Source organism: Onychostoma macrolepis, chromosome 12 (assembly GCF_012432095.1).
Source record: "Onychostoma macrolepis isolate SWU-2019 chromosome 12, ASM1243209v1, whole genome shotgun sequence".
Lineage (NCBI taxonomy): Eukaryota > Metazoa > Chordata > Actinopteri > Cypriniformes > Cyprinidae > Onychostoma > Onychostoma macrolepis.
This window is the reverse complement of record NC_081166.1, coordinates 29,240,912-29,261,571: the sequence shown is the minus strand read 5'-3', so window position 1 is coordinate 29,261,571 and position 20,660 is coordinate 29,240,912. Positions and strand designations below refer to the sequence as shown.

Genomic DNA, 20,660 nt, shown 5'->3' with positions numbered 1-20,660 from the left:
ATCTCGCGCGCGGAGCGGGATATATCAAGGAGCGCGGGAAGCGCGCGCTCAGCGGACCAACGCGGGAAGCTGCACTCGCGTGCACGAGGATCTCACTGACATCTTTCATCTCTGACTGAAAATACCAAAGGAATTCGACCGCTGTCCCCGAAATCTCGTTTTCATGACTTTAATCTTATTTTTTTAATAAAGTTTAAGTGTTTTAAATGTTTTATGTTAAAACAAATGTTTTAGTTTATGTCCTGCAGAAATAACGATCGTTTGTTATCTGAGGAGAACTGCCGGTGTCCTGACGCACGAACGGACGCGCGCGAGCTTATCAGGAGGCGTCAAGTCCGAGCGCCGTTTATTCTTAGTTGGATTTCGCACTTGAGCGCACAGTTTTGCGGTAATATTATGGTGATCCGTGGAAGCATGTGAAGCAGTCATATTCCAGGAATGGATCTCCAAAGGTGCCCCAAAACTACAGGTAAATAATTAAAATGAAACACATCGGTGCAGTGTTTAAAATGGTTCATTTTTGCAACATAGGCTACTAATTCACATGGCATGCAGTTGTGAGCATATATTAGTTAAGATTTAACTTTTTCATTTGAAAATAAAAAGCATACGCTATAATTATGCAAATTATTAATAGCGGTTTTTAGGTAAAAACAGTTATGGACTAGTGAGGTGGCTGTTTTAGTTAACGTATAACTAATTTTGTGTCCTGTTTTCAATAATAATCCATTATTTGATACTATTTATGTCGTGTACTGGCTGAAAAACGCAGTATATATTTAGTAGCCTAAAGAGAAAGACAGAGTGGGATGTTTAATTGGTAGGCTATCTTTTTTATTTGCTTAATTAAATACATTTAAGCGGATTGATCAATTGAGAGTCTTTTTAAGTGTAAGAAACTCTAGGGTTTGATTTAATCTCAGCTGGGTTTCTGTAGTGCTGTTCTTTCTCAGTTTAAGATGCTGTGATACTCTGTGTGGGATGAAGACAGACACGATTTGGATGGATCTCTCTCATCTAAACGGCAGAACAACACTGCAGTACTTCACTTTTATATTAATTCATTCATCTGAGCGTTGGATGAGCTGTACAGCCAAATTAAGTCTGCATCGTTTGTTAGAATATCTCTTCAAGATCAAATACTTGTGCTGTTTGCTCAATAAAGATCAATTAAACCAATATTTGCTAGGGCAAAAGTCAATGAGTTGTAGAAACCAGACAGACAAGGTAAAGTCCTTGTTTATCCAAATTTGCAGATCAGACCTGTAAGCAGAATTGACAATCCAGCGGCGCGTGACCTTAAAATTGTAGGGCAAGTAAAACGCATGACTTTGGATTCTTAATCAGTTTTGATAAAAGGACTGTTTACATTTAATCACTTAATGCATTTTGAGTAAAACGCATTCCATTTTCACTTGGCCATATAAATGTTACATTTTTATTTTGCATATTGCTTTTACTTGTATGTGCTTCAGCAGAACAGGTATAAACCCAGTCTACTGTTCTCTCGCAATATGCAAACATATCAGAATTCACATTTTCTGTTGCATGCTCCATATAGCAATTATTGTTTGAGATTTGTGATTGCTCACTTGCATGTGGGTTGTGGGATCCTAAACTTTTGTATGCTTGCGCAAACCCATTAGGGGCAGGTTAGCAACCATTTACACTTGTATTTGTCTCAAATGCATGAACTGACCAAGTGAAAACACTCATATAGATTCTACGAGTATACATTGCATAACGTTTAAAATGCCAATTTCTAACATTTTATGGTGTGCATTGAGTCTGAATTCAGTTAGTTTATTCTAATGTGGAAATCAGGGCTACAGTCCACCATTAATACACCCAAAACAAGTCTACAATTATTATGTATAAAAATTGACATGCACATGTTGTATCTTTTGATTAGGTTTGATTAGGACAAAAAAGGGCTGGTGTAGATGTGACATTTTCAAAATGACAAGCTTGGTTGTTAACTCATATTTCCTTGTTTTTATCGATGCACACAGGTTTCTCATTAAACTGCAGACTGTATCTTCATAAGCCTTTTCCCGGTGAATAAACACTACAAATCACTACCAAAATGGACACAAAATGGACATTTATGCCCAGTTCCAACATGTCCCTCCCTGACCGCCTGCTCAATGATAGTTTTTTCCCCGGGAACGAGTCTGACTTTGGTCTGGAGATTTACTCTCACAATAGCACCCACCCTGGCTTCGACCAAACCAGCTCAGCAGTCATCACATTTGTGTATTTCGTCGTCTGTGCGGTGGGGCTTTGTGGGAACGCCCTGGTCATTTACGTCATCCTGCGCTACGCCAAGATGAAGACCGTCACGAACATCTATATTCTGAATCTGGCCGTGGCGGATGTCCTGTGCATGTTGAGCTTGCCTTTCATTGCCATTCAGCTCTCGCTGCTCCACTGGCCCTTTGGATCCGCGATATGCCGCATCGTCCTAACCGTGGACTCCATGAACCAGTTCACCAGCATCTTCTTTCTGACGGTCATGAGCTTCGATCGATTCTTGGCCGTGGTGCATCCGATCAAATCCACCAAATGGCGAAAGCCGCGCATGGCCAAAACCATCAGTCTGACCATGTGGGGTGTTTCTTTGCTGGTTAACCTGCCGATTATGATCTACAGCGGTGTGAACACCAAAAGGAACGAGGCCCGGACTTGTACCATGTTGTGGCCGGAGCCACAGAACACCTACTACACCGCTTTCATCTTCTACACCTTCTTCTTGGGGTTTTTCTTACCACTGATAGTCATCTCCATGTGCTATCTGCTGATCGTAATAAAGGTGAAATCCTCCGGCATGCGAGTCGGCTCCACCAAACGTAAGCGTTCTGAGCGGAAAGTCACCCGTATGGTGTCTATCGTAGTAGTGGTGTTCGTCTTATGCTGGTTACCTTTCTACGTATTCAACGTGACCTCTGTGACCGGAACCGTTCCCACCACACCTGTGCTGAAGAGCACCTTTGACTTCGTTGTGGTGCTGGGTTACGCCAACAGCTGCGCCAACCCCATCCTCTACGCCTTCTTGTCGGACAACTTCAAGAAGAGCTTCCAAAACGTCCTGTGTCTTAAAAGAGTCGGCGGCTTGGATGAGATCGAGCGCAGCGACAGTCGACAGGACAGGACTCGAATGGTTAACGACGTCATGACGGAAACGCATAACGCCACGCTGCTCAACGGAGACCTTCAGACCAGCATCTGAGAAGAAGATAAAAGTCTGAGATTAGATGTTACATGAAATTGGTCCATTGAAATTCTCAGATTACCTGCGCTGGGAGAGATGTAGTATTTAAGAACAACAATAAATACCTAAACGCAACCCAAACCACATTTTTAGGACATCTGCGTGTGTCCTTTTGGGTGAGCTCGAGCTGACTGATGTATTTAAGCGATGAGCAAACGAATGTCATTTACTGTAAATAACTCTAGTTGCTTTGTTTGGCATTACTGTCTGAAGAAATTCTAAAGCTGTTGTGTTTATTATGAGTGTATATTCACTTCAGTGCCAAAATTGTCTTTAAAGTTCAAAGATAAGTCGTGGCCCTCATTAGATAAACATGATTTCGTTCTGTTCGTGGAAACACAAGGCCCAGCTTGTTAGAGGCTTCTTATTATTCAAGGCTTTTTGTGATGATGAATACAAGATGAGTGAGTGATCCTCGACAAGGCCACATCGCTGAATAGAAAAGGTCTCCGAAGTGTAAACAAAGATGCACGTTTCTGTGGCATATTTATTTGTTGTTATACTTAGAATATCTTGTTTACATTTAAAAATCTTCCCTCGTAATATTTCGCCTCTGGTTCCCAGTAGAGTTTTATTTTGGTAGAGGAAATGTACATAATGTTCAGTGGAGAGGGGGAGGAAAAGATGGGCTCTGTTACAAAACTTAGTAAGCTTCCTACCTAAATAACATTTTCATGCTGCTCCAAAAATGTAGGCAGCACCATTTAAGATACCTCCTTCTTGGCCAGATTCTAAGGCAGTATTTTTACAGTATCCTTCATGAAAAAGGCAATCCTAAAATGCACAGTGAAAAAAATGTAAATTAAAATGGACTACTTTATCTATATTTTGTGTGTTATGTGTTTTTATGCTTATTAGAGGATTTTTGTTACCAGTACTAATGGCGAATTCTCAATGCTATCTCACAACCAATTCGACCTCACTTGTACGATTTTGTACGATTTGTCTAGACCCCCAACGCTATCTCACGACCAATTTGTACGTATTTTACGAGGTGTCTAATTCGTACGATTTGTCTACACCCCAGTGACGGGTAGGTTTATGGGTAGGTTAGGTGTAGGCCATTCGTATACAAATTGTGCAACTCGTAAATTACATACGATTTAGCAAAAAGGTCGTATGAATGACGAGTGAGGTTGTACGAATTCGTACGAATTAGCCACCTCGTAAAATATGTATGAATTGCCGTGAGATTGGGCTGAGACCTCAGGTTTAGGAGCAGGGTTAGGGGTAGGTCATTCGTACGAATTCATATGAATTGGGGAACTCGTAAAATATGTACGATTTACCATAATTCGTATGGATTAGCCACCTCATAAAATATGTACGAATTGTTGTGAGATCAGGTTGGAATTCTATAGGAATCAGGAGCTATAGGCACACTAGGTTTTGAAACAGAGCTGTAGTATAATCTTTAGTTTAGTTTAGAGCTTAATCCTTATCTGACCTGGAGAAAGATTCTTTGTATTATGTTCTAATTGTGCAAATGAAGTGTGAAGTAACCATATGGCCATTGGCTGTACTAAATTAACATTCATCAGCTGGTAAATGAGATGCAATGAAATCCTCATTCCTGCTGTTACACAAACAACCTTGCTCACTCACCTCAGTCATAGCAATGAGGGTCAAGGGGCAGACAAAGATGACCATGAGGGCATGCAGTTCACTCGTTATTCTGAGAAAAGTATTCAAACAAGTGCATAATTGTGCAGTTCTTGTCAAAAATATACCTCATTATAAAACATAAGATCCATCATTGCGATGCATGCATCCCTTCACAATAGTGCGGAAGCATCACTGCACATGAACTGTTCTGTAGTGACGACGAATAGCACCACAGCAGCCGCTTTACATTTGTGTTGCTTGGACTTTAAAAACAATTATTTATTCCAGCAAGGCTGATAAAACGACGCTGCAAGTGCCTTAAACAATCACTCAAAAAGACGCACAGAATGAGAGACGCAGAAACCGTGTGCATTCATTCACAGAGCTTTAACAATAAACCCTCCACCTGAATGTACAATCAATTCATCTACTATTATATGCTTGTAAATAACATGCAAATTGAAAACCGCTATCGCTCACAGAGCTGTATAATGTGTATATATTGAGCTGGCATTAACAGAACGCGTTCAGCTCTTGCCCGTTTGAGGGGTTTAGATCATTTTAACATTTGCGAAGGGCTAAAACTGAACTTGTTTACTTTAGTCTGTCTGATTTCCAAGGGCCAGATTCAGATCTGTTATGCTGCAAGTGTTGTAAAGTGAATGAGTTCACGTTTAGAAGTGTAAACTGTTTTTTTCTAGCATGGAAACAAACATATTTTGAAACCTGGGGAAGTATTGATGACAGCAAAGAGGTTATCGCAGTATTTGTCAAGTACTTTGAGTTCAGTTCAATGTGCCTTTGACTGTCAGGCAGAATAGGGTGTGTGTTAGTGTGTCATGTATCTTACGTTAGGTTGCCTAGAGTCCCTTGTCTGATGGTGTGGGTACAATATAGCATTACCTTTATATTAATAACAAATTTCAAAGATGTCCATCATTCATACCAAATGTCTATATTATAAAAAAAAAAAAAATAGTTCACCCAAAAATGGATATTTCCAATATGTTGATGAGTTTGTTTCTTCATCAGATTTGGAGAAATGTAGCATTGCATCACTTGTTCAACAATGGATGCTCTGCAGTGAATGGGTGCCGTCAGAATGAGAGTCCAAACAGCTGATAAAAGCATCAAGGCAAGCTGAAACAAATCCATCATTAAGACGTTTTGAACTAAAATACGAGTTCATAATCCATAATAACACTTCCTCCAGGGAAAAAGTCCATCTCATGTTGTCTCTTACATCAAAATCCACCCACATATTTGTTTAGAGCTGTTTAAGACTGTTGATCTGTGCAGATTTCTCTCCTGATTCAGACCAGACCACTTTTTAGCCACAGGCAATGGTTTGAAGTTAGAACATTTTAATGATGGATTTGTTACTTACAAACCGCTTTTGTCTTCTCAAGTCTGATGGACTGGAGTGGTGTGGATTACTTATGATGTTTTTATCAGCTGTTTGGACTCTCATTCTGACGGCACCCATTCACTGCAGAGCATCCATTGGTGAGCAAGTGATGCAATGCTGCATTTCTCCAAATCTGATGAAGAAACAAACTCATCTACATCTCGGATGGCCTGAGGGTGAGCACATTTTCATTTTGTGTGCATGAACCATTCCGACCGATATATCTGGAAGAATGACTCATTTGTCACCTTCTTCAATAGTTGCTTGAATGAAGGCTGTGTATTGTGTGCTTCTTTTCTCTTACAGCGTGTGTGAGTGTCATCATAAGGATGTAGCATAGCTCAATGTCAGGCTGTGCTGAGATGTGCCTGTCATCTCCCTCGTTGCTAAGCTGCCACAGCCCAGTTATTTATTGTAAAGATCCAATTTATTACAACCCACCCAAGCAGAATAATCCTCAGGTCTAATTAAATGATTCCTCAAACACTCTTATTGGCAGGTCATTTGTGGAGAAAGCACGATTGCGTTTTAATTAAATTGTACAAAGATGCAAACCCATTTTTATTGCTTCTTTCTTTAAGTAGAGAAGGTCTCATTTGTTAACACGAGTTAATGCATTATCTAGTGATTTATTTATTAATATGGGTTAATGCATTAATAGAAACAGTTATTTGTGTTTGTGTTCACAGTGCATTAACTAATGCTAACACAACTTTTGTGAAATTAACACAAAGATTAAGCGGTATGCATTTAGTATAAGAGTCTCTTTAAAACTTCAACCAAAATACAAAATATTACAAATGACCAAATTGTAATATTATTTCATTTGTGAGGTGCAACTAAGTGATAATTAATATTATGAAGTTGATATATGTATGCATTTGTGATTAAAAGTGGCTGGTAATGACTTTCACTGGGAAATGATCATTTAAAATAATCCGCCGTGTACAGACAAACTACTGAGAAATCTGAGTCAAATTTACCTTTCAGCACAACTGACTAACTGTAGTGACACAAAAGAAAATCTTGACATATAAAGATGCATGACAAAGCAAGCTCCCCTCTGCTTTTTTTGTATTTTTTATTTTTTTTGCAATCAAATTGTTGCAAAATGTCTCCCTCTGTTGTCCAGTTTGGGTTTTCTTTTATATTTAAAAAGTGAAGGACTGTGGACTTGTGTTCAGGCTTTGCATCTTTTGGCTTGTATATGGATTACGCATCATGTTCATGACCTGTAATTATTGACAATTGTTGAGAAACGTGATCAAGTATCTGCCAACCTTTTTCAGTGTTGTTATTGACAAAAATAAAATGCATTACGTTCATTTACCAAACAAATAAAGGCTAATGTGTGAACGATGCTCAGTTTGATTTGTGTGTGTGCAGTAATGCTCAAATGAAGCTCGGCACACTCGGTACAACCTATATGACTGTAATGCAAATGTGCATGCTAATTGTTTTCAGTTTATGAAAGTATTATTTACTAGATTGAATCAAATTGTGAACAGTCTTCAGTGTCACATGATCCTTCAGAAATCATTATAATATGCTGATTTGCTGCTCAAGAAACATTTCTGATTATCATCAATGTTGAAAACAGTTGTGTTGCCGAATATGTTTGTGGAAAATCGTGACACTATTTATTTTTCAGGATTCACAGATCAATAAAAAGTTCAAAAGAACAGCATTTATTTAAAATAAAGTGGTTTGTAATTGAATGCACGCTTCATGAATAAAAAAATATTAATTTTTTTAAAAATTACTGATCCAAATGTTTTTGAACGGTATATATATATATATATATATATATATAATACGTTTATTGCAAAATATAATCAACAATAAATACGATTAACATCGAATAAAATCCCACTGTGCCTCCTAACAAAATCTTATCTCTTCCACCGCGTGTGTTTCTCTTTGACTGGCACACAATGAAACCAAGGCAATAATGAATGCAGTGTTTATTCAAAACGAGGTTTTTGCTGTCATTTGGATTCAACAGGTGTGGATATGGCCTGAGCTCTTCCTGCAGCGAGACACCATCTGTCTCTGTGGTTCAGCTTCACTGCTCCGACTGCACTGTCATGCTCAGACCTTCCTGCTGCCTTCAGAATAGCTTTTCTGCCAGTTTCTGTAGGTTGTCTAAGAAACACTCGTCTACTTGAGGTCTATTTAAAAGAAGTGCAGGTGCAAGGATGTGCTCAAGTGAGTGTGCGATCAGTTTCGCCTTCGACGCAGCACCGTGTCGATTTAGTGTCTCTTGTGAAATAATTAAATGTAGGAACGCTGTTTGTGTTGCAATCAGGGACTTCGGTGGCTGGAAATTCATCTTTTGTTTCAAAACCTGAGGGACGTGTCCCCCGAGGATAATGCATCTTCATTTTAAACCTGAGTCATCTTCATATGAATAATACTCTCCTCTTCTCTGAGCTCGTCTAGTCATTTAGTTCACGTTACAGCATGAGAGCGTTCAACTGCAAGATCAATTGTTTTAATATGTCTTTAAAATCTGTTTATGTGCACCTACAAGAAACTGCTTGATGCATCACAATTACCTGAAACAAGAACTTGTGCTAGCTTATGTTTGGCATTTGACAGTCCAAACTTTGTCAAAATGATTCTCTGAAACAAACAACATTTGTTCAAAATATTATTATTATCATTATTGTTATTATTAAATAATATGGCATTAAAATATTGTAAAATATATTATAACATGCAATATAAAATATTACTCAACATGTAGTGAAAAATATGTATTGAACTTATATTGAATATTGAATCTATCTATCTATCTATCTATCTATCTATCTATCTATCTATCTATCTATCTATCTATCTAATCTCTCTCTCTGTATATATATATATATATATATATATATATATATATATATAGTCAACATTTGAAGTGGATCAAAACGTTTCATCAAAGTTGTTCATCAATGCGTTCTTGTCTTAGGGCAACTTTGATGAAAGATTTTGATCTATATATATATATATTGAATATTGAATATTGTTTTTAAACAATAACATAACTCATAGCATTTGCTTTTATATATATATATATAATTATTTTTATTAGTATTCAAAATAATAACGACAATAACATATTATTCATCTCTCTACACACACACACACACACACACACACATATATATATACATATTGTGTGTATGTGTATATATATATATATATATATATATATATATATATATATATATATATATACAAACACACGCACGTATGCACACATGCACGTACGCACACACGCACACACATACACACACACATACACACACACACATACATACATATTATTTATTTATTTATTTTTCAGTTCCAAAGCATTTTGGGTTTCCATGTTCTCAGATTTATTTGTCTAATAAACTGGAATATTAAATAATCAAAGATTTTCAGAGATGTGATGTGTGTATAATAAAAGCAGTTGCTGCAGTGTGGTCTCCTGAGGCTCCGTGTGGTTTTATTCAAATCATCTGCTGGTACAAATAGTCCCACACTCACAGAAAGATAAACTCCAGACCCCTCAGGTCTCCGTTCTCACTCGAGGTAAGTGCTGCGTGTGCTTCAGATTTACAGATTCACAACACTTATGAAGCTGATTTTAAACAATAATCCTGAAATCTACAAGTAAGTTTAATGCAAAACTTAATTAATGCAATAGTAAGATCAGCTGACCATCAATTACAAGTTTTACATGACATTTTCCTTAAAAAAAAAAAAAATTGAATATTGTTTTTAAACAATAACATAACTCATTTGCTTTTATAATTACAGTAGATGAAGGTTCAGTGCTTTTTTACAACCCATCTGAATATATTACAAATATCTTTGTGCCAGTTGTGTTCAGTTTATTGATTACAGTATGATGTTGTATTATTATGCTAATATATATATATATATTAGTGCTGTCAAATGATTAATTGATTAAATCACATCCAAAATAAAAGGCTTTTTTACAGAATATGTGTGTACCATGTATATTTATTATGTATATATATATAAATACACAAACACATGTATATATTTAAGAAAAAATGTTATGTTTATATATTTAAATATAATATAAATTATATGAATATAAATAAATACATGTATATATTTTCAAAATATATACATGCATGTGTGAGTCTTTATATACACATAATAAATATATACAGTACACACATATATTCGGTAATTTGTTATTTTGGATGCGATTAATCACAACTAATCATCTGACAGCACTAATATATACGGTTCATAGAATTTAGGTAGATATTAAGATATAGATTGACATTTAGCTGTAAATCTTAATCTATATCTTAATCTATATCTACCTAACTTCTGTGAATGCTGTGAATGAGTCATTTTACGAGCATCTCTGTGTCATGAATGTGAGAAATGACTATAAACATGAAAAAAAAAAAAAGTCATTTTGATAATATCACAAAGGCGCTTTTCTCGTTTTGTTTCCTCATTGTGTGTCGGTTCAATGCACTGACAATAATCAGGGATATGATGCTGATGAAACATTCAACTAGCCTTTAATACTGACCAAATGTCCTCATTTTCTTCATTTTTTAAATAGTTTTCACGATCTATTGCATTAACAGCAGAAGTGTTTAGTCCATTCATTTAATCTGTGAGTCTCATTTCAAATGAAGAAGGTGTTTACTGTGGTGATACTCAGTGTGTGCACGGGTTGTGCAGGTGTTTGTCGGGGCTTGAGCGATGGCACAGAGATGTCCGGAGGGTCAGTTCATGGACAGGCTGCTGCGGGAGTGTGTGTCCTGCAGCATGATCTGTCACGACTCTGTGATTCCCACACGCTGCTCTCAATACTGCGGTAAGTTACACCGCCGTCTTCAGCTCACGCGTGTCCAGAGCACGGTCTGATGAAGGACTGTGATGTTGTGTGGCAGTGTCCTGGAGATGTAAAGCCGTGTCCGGTCAGTTCTACGACACGCTGCTGAAGAAGTGTCTGAAGTGCTCCGAGCTGTGTGGCAGTCACCCGGAGGCCTGCGCAGACGCATGCAGGAGTGAGTCAAGCATCTGCATCAATGAGTCACATGACCCTAAATGCACTTCACAGCAATCATACTTGACATTTTAGCTTCTGAATGCACAAAATGACATTATGAGTACTATGGAAGGAGTTTTCTTTCTTAGAAGTTGTAGGGTTAAAACTCTGTCATTCTGACTTTTCTTTTTCTTCAAAATTCTGAGCTTACATCTCACACTTGTGACTTTTCAAGTCATAATTACAAGAAAAAGGCTGAATTGTGAGATTACTTAGAACTGCGAAAAGTCAGAATGGTGAGATAAAAAGTTACTATTAATAGTTTTTTTTTAGCAGTCCATGGTGGTAACAAGTTTCATTAAAATACTACCAGCTGCCTATGCAGTCTAATAGTTAACCATGCTTTTATTATTGTAAAATAATTGTACCCATGGTTTTTGGAATAGGCTATTGATTAAAATTTGCATAACCACAGTTTCACTACTACAAATACTATGGTTAAACTATGGTTAGTGCAGCAAAAAGAGTCGTTTTGTGGTTACTATGGTCTAGTAACCATGTTTTTAAATTATTATTAGGCTATTATTAATAATTGTAGTAAAACCATGGTTAATTTATGTATGGGATGGAAATTACCTACAAAAAATAAACGTAACTTTACCAGGATAAATTTGCATCGAACTAATTTTTAAAAAAGTGTATGTGCTACAAACAAAAACGACATGCATGTATATATGTGTACCTTTATGTTGGCTGTGAGCGCTGTAACTGTGATCCAGGCACAGGAGCGGTGTTCGTGACGCAGAGGCCTGATGTCGGCGGCTCTGCAGTGCAGCTGGTCCCCGGCAGAGGGCGCTCGGTGTCCGGATCAGCGCTGTACTCGGAGGCGCTGCTCTACTCGCTGCTAGGCCTCTGCATCATAGTGCTGATGTTCACGCTGACCGCTGCTGTCCTGCTGCTGCTGAAGAGAGCCAAACACCAGCAACAGCTGGACACCAAGAAACAACAGCCCAGCAAACACGGACAATCCTCCAAAGGTGATTCATACTCAGCTACACTATGAGGGATCGCAAATCATATTAAACATTTTTCCAAAAATATCGAATGTTTTTGGTTTTACTTTTGTTTCATCGATCTATCATTGTTATCGTGTTATCGTGTTAATAAATACACACACACAGGGAAAAAAATGTTTTGGCAAAAGAGACAATAACAAATAAAATAATTCAAGGTCATATTATTAATTTATTGTTGTCATAACATTATTTTTTACATACAAATATTTAGTTAAAATGTTGATTATTTTGACATTTTGATTGGAATATATTACTTATAGTACTTCTTAAAACATTGAACATGATTTTGGTGTAACTTAGAATGATGTTCAAAACTTTCATCAAACCTAAATGTAACTTTTTGTGTATGCATGTATAATTATTATTATTCGTGTAATAAAATATATATGGACAGTAGCCTACTTCTGTACACTACAACATTTAGAATGATGTTCAAACATTTATCTAAATGTCATTTATTGTTGGTCTATATTCAATTAACATGTTAACAGTGTCAGTTTTTTTTTTACAGTATTTCCTGGATCAAATTACATTTTTTATTTTATGTAGCTTTGCGGTCTCAGATTGTGAACCCGCTGTACTGAAAGTGTTTCTGGCTGTATGTGTTTGTTGCAGATTCTCTGATGGCTCGGGTGGATGAAGTGTCTCAGGAGGGCAGTGTGACTCAGGAGCGGCCGAGGGCCACAGAAACCTGCATCTACTGCTTCTCCGAGCACGCAGACCCGCTCCAGACGCACAGCGATAAGAACCGAGCGTTCAGGATCATCTGCTCACCGACACAGACCAGCATGTGAACAGAGTCATGGCACATATAACTGTACCGCATGTCACTCCTCAAGAATTCCTATGGAAAAATAACTTCAGCTTAGTTTTAATAAATGCTGTATTTTATAGAGCACAACACACTTTGAAAGCCTCTTGACTCTGAAAGTACCTCTCATTCAATTTCATAAAATAAGTTATATTATTGTGTATATATATATATATATATATATATTTACATATACACACACACACTATAAAACTATTGTGTGTGTGTGTGTGTGTGTGTGTGTATATACACAGTGGGGCAAAAAAGTATTTAGTCAGCCACCAATTGTGCAAGTTCTCCCACTTAAAGATGAGAGAGGCCTGTAATTTTCATCATAGGTATACCTCAACTATGAGAGACAAAATGAGAAAAAAAAAATCCAGAAAATCACATTGTAGGATTTTTAAAGAATTAATTTGCAAATTATGGTGGAAAATAAGTATTTGGTCAATAACAAAATTTCATCTCAATACTTTGTTATATACCCTTTGTTGGCAATGACAGAGGTCAAACGTTTTCTGTAAGTCTTCACACACTGTTGCTGGTATTTTGGCCCATTCCTCCATGCAGATCTCCTCTAGAGCAGTAATGTTTTGGGGCTGTCGCTGGGCAACACGGACTCCAAAGATTTTCGATGGGGTTGAGATCTGGAGACTGGCTGGGCCACTCCAGGACCTTGAAATGCTTCTTCTGAAGCCACTCCTTCGTTGCCAGGCGGTGTGTTTGGGATCATTGTCATGCTGAAAGACCCAGCCACGTTTCATCTTCAATGCCCTTGCTGATGGAAGGAGGTTTTCACTCAAAATCTCACGATACATGGCCCCATTCATTCTTTCGTTTACGGATCAGTCGTCCTGGTCCCTTTGCAGAAAAACAGCCCCAAAGCATGATGTTTCCACCCCATGCTTCACAGTAGGTATGGTGTTCTTTGGATGCAACTCAGCATTCTTTGAGTTTTACCAAAAGTTCTATTTTGGTTTCATCTGACCATATGACATTCTCCCAATCCTCTTCTGGATCATCCAAATGCTCTCTAGCAAACTTCAGACGGGCCGGACATGTACTGGCTTAAGCAGGGGACACGCCTGGCACTGCAGGATTTGAGGCCTTTGTTACTTTGGTCCCAGCTCTCTGCAGGTCATTCACTAGGTCCCCGTGTGGTTCTGGGATTTTTGCTCACAGTTCTTGTGATCATTTTGACCCCACGGGTGAGATCTTGCGTGGAGCCCCAGATCGAGGAGATTATCAGTGGTCTTGTATGTCTTCCATTTTCTAATAATTGCTCCCACAGTTGATTTCTTCACACCAAGCTGCTTACCTATTGCAGATTCAGTCTTCCCAGCCTGGTGCAGGTCTACAATTTTGTTTCTGGTGTCCTTTGACAGCTCTTTGGTCTTAGCCATGGTGGAGTTTGGAGTTGGACTGTTTGAGGTTGTGGACAGGTGTCTTTTATACTGATAACGAGTTCAAACAGATGCCATTAATACAGGTAACGAGTGGAGGACAGAGGAGCCTCTTAAAGAAGAAGTTACAGGTCTGTGAGAGCCAGAAATCTTGCTTGTTTGTAGGTGACCAAATACTTATTTTACCGAGGAATTTACCAATTAATTCTTTAAAAATCCTACAATGTGATTTTCTGGATTTTTTTTCTCATTTTGTCTCTCATAGTTGAGGTATACCTATGATGAAAATTACAGGCCTCTCTCATCTTTTTAAGTGGGAGAACTTGTACAATTGGTGGCTGACTAAATACTTTTTTGCCCCACTGTGTGTGTGGGTGTATATATGTATATATATATTGTTGTGTGTGTAAATATATAAAACTTATATGTAGTTTTATATATTTACACACATGCATAAATATAAAATAAATAACTACATACTGGAATTAGCAATGAAGGTACGATATGAAATTATTAACTTTAAAGGTATAGTAACACTTGAAATTTGTTGCTGCTGCTCTCTCCTGTAAAATAAAGGCAAAAAAGACAGTAAATAAAACTTCAAAAACACTCGCTGGTCACTAGTGAGCAGTTTTACACTTTCTGGTTTCCACGGTAACTGTGACTTCTCTGATTGGTGGAACTCACTTGAGAATTAAGAGGAATATACACTGATCTATATCAGATATCTGTATATTATAGTATTTCAGGCATTCATCTACTAAATAGGACTTTGTGGTTTAGAAACATATTTCATCATTTAACAACACTGGAGTTCAAGTTTCTTGAAAGGTTCATAAAAACTACTTTTCAATGGAGAAAATTAAGATTTATCTTCCAGAACCTTCTGTTTTGCAGTTTAAGACAAGACACTACTACAAAAAAAAAAAAACAGCAGCACAACTGTTTCAATATTGATAATAAATCAGCATATTAGAATGATTTCTGAAGATCATGTGACACTGAAGACTGGAGTAATGATGCTGAAAATACAGCTGAGCATCACAGAAATAGATTGTGTTTTAAAGTGTATTAAAATGGAAAAACCATTATTTTGTTTTTTAAACAAAACAAAACTTTTAAAACAAATCATAGCAATACAAAACTTTTGAATGCCTGTGTGAAAAATAAAATAAATAACTACATACTGGAATTAGCAATGAAGGTACGATATGAAATTATTAACTTTAAAGGTATAGTAACACTTGAAATTTGTTGCTGCTGCTCTCTCCTGTAAAATAAAGGCAAAAGACAGTAAATAAAACTTCAAAAACACTCGCTGGTCACTAGTGAGCAGTTTTACACTTTCTGGTTTCCACGGTAACTGTGACTTCTCTGATTGGTGGAACTCACTTGAGAATTAAGAGGAATATACACTGATCTATATCAGATATCTGTATATTATAGTATTTCAGGCATTCATCTACTAAATAGGACTTTGTGGTTTAGAAACATATTTCATCATTTAACAACACTGGAGTTCAAGTTTCTTGAAAGGTTCATAAAAAACTACTTTTCAATGGAGAAAAATTAAGATTTATCTTCCAGAACCTTCTGTTTTGCAGTTTAAGACAAGACACTACTACAAAAAAAAAAAAAAAAAAAAAAAACAGCAGCACAACTGTTTCAATATTGATAATAAATCAGCATATTAGAATGATTTCTGAAGATCATGTGACACTGAAGACTGGAGTAATGATGCTGAAAATACAGCTGAGCATCACAGAAATAGATTGTGTTTTAAAGTGTATTAAAATGGAAAAACCATTATTTTGTTTTTTAAACAAAACAAAACTTTTAAAACAAATCATAGCAATACAAAACTTTTGAATGCCTGTGTGAAAAATAAAATAAATTATATATATATATATATATGCATACATTTCAGAGCAGAAAGCCAGATTGTAAACGGTGGTTTGAATTTGTTGATATTAAAAGTTTTATATAGAGAGTATTTTTAATTTTTCTTTTATCACTCCATAAATCAGAAAATACTGTTAATAGACAAACAAAAATACATTTTCAGCATGTCTTTGCAGGTCATTCACTAGGTCCCTCGTGTGGTTCTGGGATTTTGCTCACAGTTCTTGTGATCATTTTGACCCCACGGGTGAGATCTTGCGTGGAGCCCCAGATCGAGGGAGATTATCAGTGGTCTTGTATGTCTTCCATTTTCTAATAATTGCTCCCACAGTTGATTTCTTCACACCAAGCTGCTTACCTATTGCAGATTCAGTCTTCCCAGCCTGGTGCAGGTCTACAATTTTGTTTCTGGTGTCCTTTGACAGCTCTTTGGTCTTGGCCATGGTGGAGTTTGGAGTTGGACTGTTTGAGGTTGTGGACAGGTGTCTTTTATACTGATAACGAGTTCAAACAGATGCCATTAATACAGGTAACGAGTGGAGGACAGAGGAGCCTCTTAAAGAAGAAGTTACAGGTCTGTGAGAGCCAGAAATCTTGCTTGTTTGTAGGTGACCAAATACTTATTTTACCGAGGAATTTACCAATTAATTCTTTAAAAATCCTACAATGTGATTTTCTGGATTTTTTCTCATTTTGTCTCTCATAGTTGAGGTATACCTATGATGAAAATTACAGGCCTCTCTCATCTTTTTAAGTGGGAGAACTTGCACAATTGGTGGCTGACTAAATACTTTTTTGCCCCACTGTGTGTGTGGGTGTATATATGTATATATATATTGTTGTGTGTGTAAATATATAAAACTTATATGTAGTTTTATATATTTACACACATGCATAAATATAAAATAAATAACTACATACTGGAATTAGCAATGAAGGTACGATATGAAATTATTAACTTTAAAGGTATAGTAACACTTGAAATTTGTTGCTGCTGCTCTCTCCTGTAAAATAAAGGCAAAAAAGACAGTAAATAAAACTTCAAAAACACTCGCTGGTCACTAGTGAGCAGTTTTACACTTTCTGGTTTCCACGGTAACTGTGACTTCTCTGATTGGTGGAACTCACTTGAGAATTAAGAGGAATATACACTGATCTATATCAGATATCTGTATATTATAGTATTTCAGGCATTCATCTACTAAATAGGACTTTGTGGTTTAGAAACATATTTCATCATTTAACAACACTGGAGTTCGAAGTTTCTTGAAAGGTTCATAAAAAACTACTTTTCAATGGAGAAAAATTAAGATTTATCTTCCAGAACCTTCTGTTTTGCAGTTTAAGACAAGACACTACTACAAAAAAAAAAAAAAAAAAAAAAAACAGCAGCACAACTGTTTCAATATTGATAATAAATCAGCATATTAGAATGATTTCTGAAGATCATGTGACACTGAAGACTGGAGTAATGATGCTGAAAATACAGCTGAGCATCACAGAAATAGATTGTGTTTTAAAGTGTATTAAAATGGAAAAACCATTATTTTGTTTTTTTAAACAAAAACAAAACTTTTTAAAACAAATCATAGCAATACAAAACTTTTGAATGCCTGTGTGAAAAAATAAAATAAATTATATATATATATATATATGCATACATTTCCAGAGCAGAAAGCCAGATTGTAAACGGTGGTTTGAATTTGTTGATATTAAAAGTTTTATATAGAGAGTATTTTTAATTTTTCTTTTTATCACTCCATAAATCAGAAAATACTGTTAATAGACAAACAAAAATACATTTTCAGCATGTCTTTAGGAATGAAATGTTGTATAAAAGCAGGTGAATGTTATATAAACAAACCTTTATAGGAATAATGTAAGTGCTGCCGGAGCCTTTAAAGATAAGGATTGATACTGAACTCTACAGACGCAAATATATAAACTGCAATAAAATAAACACTAAAATGTGCATTTTGGATATTTTTTTCTTCACTTTTCTGCAAGAGGGACATGTTATGGAAGCAAAAGAGCCCAAAATCTGGATGAAAAGCGACAGTTTTTCCTGTAGCGTCTCGCCTTAGAGTTTCATCTGATGTTTTTCCATCAGAAATAAACGAGCATAAGAGACGCTGAATGCAGAGAATGTTAAAAACCAAAACAAAGGATTCAGAGAATCACGAAAAGACAAATTAAGAGAGAAAAAAAACGCAAAGATAAAAACTGGAAAGACTTCAGAGAATCGAACGCTGAACGTCATCCGGTCGAGAACCAATCACACGACACAACGCTTTTTCTTCACCATTTTTTTTTCCATTGATTTCTTTTACATACATTACATACATACATACTATACATAGATACATAATTAACATTTATAAAATCCTCCCCAAAGTCTTTTAGCATCCAGTTTAAACAGCATGCCAAGTTTGAGTACTGATTCAGTACACACACACACACACACACACACACAAACACCACCAACACACAGGTGCACACATACCTGCATGCGCACACACACACACACACACACACACACACATACACACACGTGGCTGAGGATAACACTGCTGAATCAAGCCGTGGTGGCGACAAGCATCACACAAAAGGAAAACGTCTTCATTCACAATGCATCTGAAACACAACCGAACCCAAACCAAGTCCAACCAAAGACTAAAGATGCGACGAAGCACAAACACCTTCTTTCCATTCACACCGAAGCACATGAAGAGAGAAGAAATGAGGGTATAGGACACAGAAAACAGAAAGCAATGACTTATAAAAATAGATTTATATATAGATTTGCGTGTGCGAGTGACATTTCCAGCCCAAAGAAAAAGACGACGAGGACGAGGGCAGTGAACGAAACAAATCAAAAGTGCTGGACGAGGACAGGATTTCCAAACTCAAGCGACGAACGACGATATAGGTTTACGCTGAAGTCAATAACACCATTCTGTTGCATTCAGTACATTGATAATGCATACAAAGAAATAAAAAAGGAATATTTTCCCTCATATACTTCTCGGAAAATCATTGGAGGAGGATGAGAAAACGCGACGCACGTGAATGTTTGCGATTGGTTCTGGGAGAAACGCAACTGAGAGTGAAATGCGTGTGCTGAGATGTCAGTCTGTGTGTCTGTAGTGAGGTTCCTCCATCAGTTCCTCCGCTTTCTGTCAAGTATGCTCCGTGCTCAGTGCAGATTGGTTTAGCTGTGTCATTTTTTTTTCGTATTTTTTTTAATTACATGTTGTTGTTTTGATTTTCTTTAGTGAGAAGGCTGCGTCTGTGTGTGGTAACGCTCTTCTGTTCTTGCCAGCTCTCGTGGGACGAGCAGGTGTCAGGCTGGACGTCACTCATATGATCCTCCCTTCACAGCTTTGACTTGGCCGCTCCTGCGTCGCCATTATTCGTATTCAAGGAACTGCTTATGGTAAAATAACAAGTACCTGCAAAACAGGAAAAACTTTTAATTTTTTTTTTTTAGAAACAACAGTAAAAAAAAAAAAAAAAATTATAATTTTTTTTTTTTTTACAAAAGGAGCGGTATTTTAATATAATTAATTTGTACTTTTATATTTTTAGTTTTTATTTTAGTTACTATATACAGTCGTTATAGACTTCACACATTTTTATTGTAAAAGTATTTTTACAAATGTGACCCAGGACCACAAAACCAGTCATAAGGGTCAATTTATTGAAATTGAGATTCATGTATAATCTGAAAGCTAAAAATCATCTTTCCATTGATGTATGGTTTGTTAGGATCGGACAATATTTGGCTGAGATACAACTATTTGAAAATCTGGAATCTGAGGGTGCAAAAAATAAAAATAAATAAAAAATATTGAGAAAAATCGCCTTTAAAGTTCTTAGCAATGCATATTACTAATCAAAAATGAAGTTTTGATATATTTACGGTAGGACATTTACAAAATATCTTCATGGAACATGATCTTAATATCCTAATGATTTTTGGCATAAAAGAAAAAATCAATAATTTTGACCCATACAATGTATTGTTGGTTATTGCTACAAATATACCTGTGCTGCTTATGACTGCTTCTGTGCTGCAGGGTCACAAATAAAGTGATTTTTTTTTTTTATGTTTTAGTTCAATTAATGTTTATTTTATTTCAAGTAATGATTTTTTTTAAC

At 36.5% G+C, this 20,660-nt stretch overlaps 3 protein-coding genes across 5 annotated transcripts in view; 2 read left to right on the top strand and 1 right to left on the bottom strand.

The window, feature by feature from the left end:
- On the top strand, window positions 1-7,640 carry sstr2a (somatostatin receptor 2a). 2 transcript variants are annotated; one of them, XM_058792746.1, is made up of 3 exons: window positions 1-469; window positions 954-1,040; window positions 2,013-7,640. In XM_058792746.1, exon 3 carries the CDS (start codon window positions 2,087-2,089, stop codon window positions 3,227-3,229), a length of 1,143 nt encoding a protein of 380 aa, XP_058648729.1. In that variant the 5' UTR covers window positions 1-469; window positions 954-1,040; window positions 2,013-2,086; the 3' UTR covers window positions 3,230-7,640. The 2 variants fall into 2 exon arrangements, with proteins under 2 accessions (XP_058648729.1, XP_058648728.1); XM_058792745.1 differs by lacking the exon at window positions 954-1,040 and having other exon boundaries at window positions 2-469.
- A 2,189-nt stretch (window positions 7,641-9,829) lies between these two features.
- Window positions 9,830-13,385, top strand: LOC131550584 (tumor necrosis factor receptor superfamily member 13B). Its single transcript, XM_058792763.1, has 5 exons — window positions 9,830-9,854; window positions 10,998-11,133; window positions 11,210-11,326; window positions 12,087-12,344; window positions 12,999-13,385. The coding sequence occupies exons 2-5, from the start codon at window positions 11,019-11,021 to the stop codon at window positions 13,175-13,177; spliced, it is 669 nt and encodes a 222-aa protein (XP_058648746.1). The 5' UTR covers window positions 9,830-9,854; window positions 10,998-11,018; the 3' UTR covers window positions 13,178-13,385.
- A 5,886-nt stretch (window positions 13,386-19,271) lies between these two features.
- The window catches only part of usp22 (ubiquitin specific peptidase 22), a 41,540-nt gene continuing 40,151 nt past the window's right edge, over window positions 19,272-20,660 (bottom strand). For both annotated transcript variants that reach the window (XM_058792742.1, XM_058792743.1), the window contains exon 13: window positions 19,272-19,951. In XM_058792742.1, the coding sequence (XP_058648725.1) occupies window positions 19,909-19,951 (43 nt within the window). In that variant the 3' untranslated portion in view covers window positions 19,272-19,908. The remainder of the gene's footprint in view (window positions 19,952-20,660) is intronic.